Below are 5,395 nucleotides of genomic sequence, written 5' to 3'. Positions count from 1 at the left end.
GTTGTCTCCGAAACAAACTTGACATAGCTCCAGCACGATTGGCTAAAGCCTCCGAGAGCACTCAGCCTCACTCACGCTGACAACTCCAGGGACGAGACTCCTCGCATTGACCTCACAATGTATGCATTATCGATTTACCTTCCGGGATTTACGCCAGGATCATCAGTCACAATGGATGGCAGAAGTACGAGCACTTTGTAAATGAGAAGAGGAAAGGCGGAGGAAGAAATGTTAAAAATCAACCGAATATGAAACCAATAAAATGCTCACAAGCTAGAATAACATCTGGAAATCAGGAAAGCGGTCTTCGTTGGGCACTCTGCACAGCAGCCACAAATCTCTATAACAAGGTCTAATAAAAAGTAAAACCTCACAATGCCCACTAGGCAGAACCGACTGTGAGGTGAAAGCAATAGCACTGGTGTTTCAGAGTTACGAACAGGGTGCCAACTGTGATTAATCAGTAATGTCCATAAATGGCTCGTGAAGTGTCGCACAGCAAAAACACATCGTGCCTAACATGAATCTGATATGGTATTTCTTCACTTGCCAAGTATCTTTATGTGCCCATCTTATTTTGGCTGTTTTCCTGCGCTACAACTCTTCCATGAGAATCCCGAGAAAAATATTGACCTCCCAAAGGTTGGTAATTCTGTAAAACAGTTTAATAATCAGACACAGACACAGAATAACCCTGCACAGATGCTAACATGCTGTACCAAGCAATGACAAATAAAGGCTAACGGTATTTCCTTTGGATTAACTAATCCTGGGGGGCAGGGGGGAGGGGGGGGGGGTGAACTTTCGCGCACATGAGTGTAGTCAAACAACCCTAACCGCGGCAAGGTTTTTAACTCAGAAATCACATGAACCATATCATGAACTGGGTGAAATGGAGGGACTGGATTGCAGGGACATTTAACACTGGCATATCAAGATGGATTGTAGTGCACTATTTCATGAGTGATCAAACATCATAAAAACGGAAAGCAAAATTGTGCAGTGTGTATTAACAAGATGGTATTCAACTGGGAACTCTGATATCTAGTGGTGGACGGCTGAGCACACAGTACTGAGAACAAAACCTCCTGGGTTCAAGTATAATTGGTCCTCTAATGTGAGTGGCAGAGATCTTACTCGATTTTCCAAGTTGGGCATTTAACTCAGTTGTGTTATTTCCATGCCCTAAACTGGAACTTTGTGTCTCTCGATGGCATAATATGATTTATATAAACCTAATAACATGCATACAAGTATAATATTCAACAATGAAATAAGCAGGTTTAACATTTGATATTGAACTCGTGGTAATTTGTATTCGACACTTACCACAGATTCTATTTTTTCTCAGTAAGGAAAGATGGTGTGGGACTTGTGCAAGAAACTTAACAGTCACTGCCTTAGATTCACTGTCATAAAATAGAATCTTGGTGTATCATAGCTCATTTTACTGGAAACAAATAGCTTACATCCATATGTTATTTTTTCTCTTCACCGTCAGAATCAGACTCTGCAAAGACAGTTTCTGGCTGAGTTTGAGCATATGCTGGCGCAATAAACTTTGGGTCATTTTTCGCAGCATCGGCATATTTCAGAATTGCCTCTCTTGGATCTTCATCCATCCAGGTCTCCTTGATTAAACCACCTTCCTGTAAAAATTAAATTGAGCGTGCTGTCAAGTTAAAGTAGGTATACTTTGGGAAGAAACACAAAAACACACTTAGGAGTACAAAAATAACCTAAGTTCGCCATACATATATAAGATAAGGAGCGATTAATATGTATATTACCTTCATGAGATACTGTGTCAGCAAGCTGCCTTTTGTCGTACCAATTTTACCACCAAATCCTGGACCATTAACAGGTGCTTCTGGCTTGTGCGATTTGAGGGGGTCTTTCATCATCTTCTCTCTCTGGCGTTTACGACTTGGTTGATCTCTGAATAGAGGCAGTGCATGTGGATTGTGTATTAAAGGTTGCACCTCATAATCGTCAACAGACTTTTTCCTCGGTGCTCTTCCGACACATACAAGAGCCACCCTCTGACTTACAGATGGATCATACAAGATATGAGTCCCACCTTCCTTCTTGTCCCCAACTGTTGCAAATACCTGCAGAGATCGAGATGTTCAATAACTGAGTAATATCCTCAAAATGAATTCAGCCCCAGCAAATCTGCAAGTACTAAGCAATAACCTGATTAATCCTTGGATGCCAGAGAGACCTTATGACACTGTAATGTGGTGAAATTCCCACCCTTGATACAAGCTCTAGTTTCCTTCTATCAAAGAAGCAAAGTAGTCCTCCGTTCCTGCCATCTTTCTCAACAGAGGTTCCTGTAAAAACAAGCTGTTCGTCTGGGCTAAATGATGCATTTGTCTCTGCGTAGTTATTTGGCAGATCTTCGAACACTTTCAAAGGAGTCTTCATTTTCCTCAAATCCCATATCTACAAAATATTTCCAATGCAATTTAGAAATAATATATCCCAATAAGAGGAAGAGGACAGCAATGCTGCAGTGCTTACCATTATCATATATTCACATGACAACAATACAACAAAACAACACAAAAATAGCTAACCCAGTATATTAACTGAACACATTACGCATTGCTAGGTTGAAACTGAAGAACTAGTAATAATCATGGCTAGTAAACCTCCCTTTTAATCCACAAGGACATTACTCGCAATAATTCAATACTTCAGGAACATAGCAATTTACCTCCACATCTATGCCCTAACATGTACATTCAAGTCCTCAAAGAATAAACAAGTGGACAGCTCAAGTACTCAACTAAACCATGCTTGCTACCAACTTTCATTGTAAAACATGGAATATTCAAGATCAAGCAAAAGTATATTTTTAAGAGGGAAATGTAGATGAAAACGCAAGGCTCGCTGGAATGATACTTAACCTAAATACCGAGCAACTTTTTAGTGTGTACAGGTATGCATGGTAGGCCCATATCATGTTAAGGCAGTTCTGCGAAAAAAACATTTGAAGCCTCAAAAGTACAAATCCTAATAGGTGCAAGACAAATTACCTTTAGAGTACTATCCATACTTCTTGACAGAAGAATTTGCCCATCTGTAGAAATTTTGACCCCAGTGATATCTTCTGTGTGTGCTTTTTCAACATGGATATCTGGTCTACTTCCCCATCCAGTCTTTATGGTCCAGAGCTACAGAAGACATATCATTCAGGTCATAAAACGTATTAACCAAACTGTCTATCTAAACACAAAGTGATAGAGGAGTTAAAGAAATTTTGCAGTATATAATGTACCTGAATGGAACCATCCCCCACCCCAGCAACAATACGCTTGCCTTCATGATCCCATGCACATGAAGTAACTGGGATACGCATCGGTCTTTTTAGCTTAGGTTTGATGACCTGTTGAAAATGTAATGGGGAAGTTCAAGTATTCAATACTAGAAAGGAGTTGAGGCTTTAGTCATGCAGAATAACAAGTAATTCACTTTAAACAACTGATCTGGTGCAAAAACAAACAAAGGCACATTTTTATCTAGTGAACAGAAAAAAATAGTTCAACCTACCTGCTTTTGACCACTAAAGTCTGAAACATCCCAGAGACGTAACGACCCATCTTCTGATGAAGTTAATATAGTTTCTTTTGACTTGGGATTCCATTCGCCAGCAGTTAGTCCAGAAATGTGGCCCTTTGTGTTCTTAAGATCGCGGATGTACATATCACCCTTCACAAACTCACCGAGAGAAAGCCCGTCCCGATCGTATATCTGATTGGAAGCATAATGTAAATGACATGTTATTAATTCTAGGGGGCGGCGGTTTTTGGAAGTTCAGGAAGATAGCGAAAATGAATACCTTGGCTTGAGCTGAACCAGTGACACATAAGAATCGATCTGATGTTGGACTCCAGCTCAGGCTACGAACTTGATGTCCCTCACACGGTTCCAATTGCCTAAATGACTGCAGCTTCGAATTCATGCCTTGGAAGTCATACATCCGTACAGTATAATCGTAGCTACCAGACAGCACTCGGGATCCTGTAGGGTCAACAGCAAGGGCTGAGACAACCTGCAAAGGAAATAAAATGATTATTAAGCAGCTAAATACATTTGAAACTATAGCAGCATGATCTGGACGACTCTGGATAGCATTACAGGAGGCACCGTTGAGGATTACACGAAGAAGATGCTAGTCCATATTCGATTCTAAATTTGTGGATGTATCCAACTTTACAATGGATTGAACATTGCAGTACTAACTAACAAGAACCGACAAGCGACAATGACCAAAAACTCATTCTGCCTGAACATATTTAGAGTTGGCATGGCATACACCAAATAAATTGGCGAACAGTAAACAATTACTACAAACTTCTATTCCTGCCTCCTTTGGGGTCTTAATGATAGAAATTCTCTTGAGAAAATTTATGTGGTATAGGTAAGACACATGTAGAGGAATGCTCTAAATACGTGCTGAATGTGAATTTACACATTTTTTTTCTTCCCAAACCAGTTTATTTCGGTTATTAAGCGAAATAAATAAGAAATCTAAGAGCTGCCACATCTATCCAGAAATTATAGAACATTCGAGCAAAGCTAGCTGTAACGATTCCAAAGGTAAACCAATTCGATGTGGCAAAGGAAACAGTTAGTGCGTGCAGTTACCTTGGTGTGCCCCCGCAGAACAATTTCGTTGCTGAGAGGAATCCGACCGAAATCCTCCCCATCATCCTCCATATCGTCATCGTCGTCGTCATCCTCGTCGTCGTCATCATCGTCGTCCTCATCCTCCTCGCCCTCCTTTGGCGGAGGCGGCCGAGGCGGCCCGACCATGTCGCCGTCCTCGTCCTCAGCCTCCTCGTGCACCGTCGGCAGCTGCGCAGGCGGCCGGGGCGGCCCAATCATGGGTCTACTCTCCTCTTCATCCTCCTGGCTACGAGCCGAGTCCTTCGGCGGCAAAGGGGGGCCGACGAGGACGCCGTCGTCCTCCTCGACGGCGGAGGTGGAGGGGCTGGAGCTAGGGTTTTGGGGCTTGCGGAGGGTGGAGGAGTGGGACGCGGCGCTGGGGCGGGAAGGCGCCTTGCCAAAGGATGTGGGAAAGAAGGCGCGCATCATCGCCTCCTCGTCCATCTCGCCGCCGTCCGCCATGGGGGCCGCTCGCCGCCGGTGCCGCTGAGGTCGGATGGGAGATTTACAGTTCGGGAGAGTTTTTTTTTTTTCAGGGAGCGCACCGGGTCTGCCTGGGTTTCCTGGTCGAGCCGCTGCCCCGTAGGCCCGTAGCCAAGGTTTCAAGTTCGTGTCGTGTACTCGAACGAATTTTTGTACTCGTGTCAGATCCAGGTGTGATTTTGGTAGTCCACTCTCTCCAGAAGATGAAACAGGAATTTGGTAAACTGCGAGGATT

The 5,395-nt window shown here is 43.0% G+C and overlaps 1 protein-coding gene across 2 annotated transcripts; it reads right to left on the bottom strand.

Moving 5' to 3' along the window:
- Positions 1–249: 249 nt before the first annotated feature.
- Positions 250–5,152, bottom strand: LOC124708184 (WD repeat-containing protein 70-like). Of its 2 annotated transcripts, none has more exons than XR_007005056.1 (9): positions 4,657–5,152; positions 3,848–4,060; positions 3,559–3,759; positions 3,287–3,394; positions 3,045–3,182; positions 2,197–2,448; positions 1,791–2,111; positions 1,330–1,649; positions 250–652 (listed from the first exon to the last, which is right to left on the bottom strand). XR_007005056.1 is itself a non-coding variant. In XM_047239871.1 (9 exons), the coding sequence occupies exons 1-8, from the start codon at positions 5,137–5,139 to the stop codon at positions 1,479–1,481; spliced, it is 1,887 nt and encodes a 628-aa protein (XP_047095827.1). In that variant the 5' UTR covers positions 5,140–5,152; the 3' UTR covers positions 250–652; positions 1,470–1,478. The 2 variants fall into 2 exon arrangements, 1 of the variants encoding a protein (XP_047095827.1); XM_047239871.1 differs by having other exon boundaries at positions 1,470–1,649.
- Positions 5,153–5,395: the final 243 nt, after the last annotated feature.

The sequence above is a fragment of the Lolium rigidum genome, chromosome 4, assembly GCF_022539505.1.
Source record: "Lolium rigidum isolate FL_2022 chromosome 4, APGP_CSIRO_Lrig_0.1, whole genome shotgun sequence".
Lineage (NCBI taxonomy): Eukaryota > Viridiplantae > Streptophyta > Magnoliopsida > Poales > Poaceae > Lolium > Lolium rigidum.
This window is presented reverse-complemented; position numbering and strand designations above follow the sequence as displayed.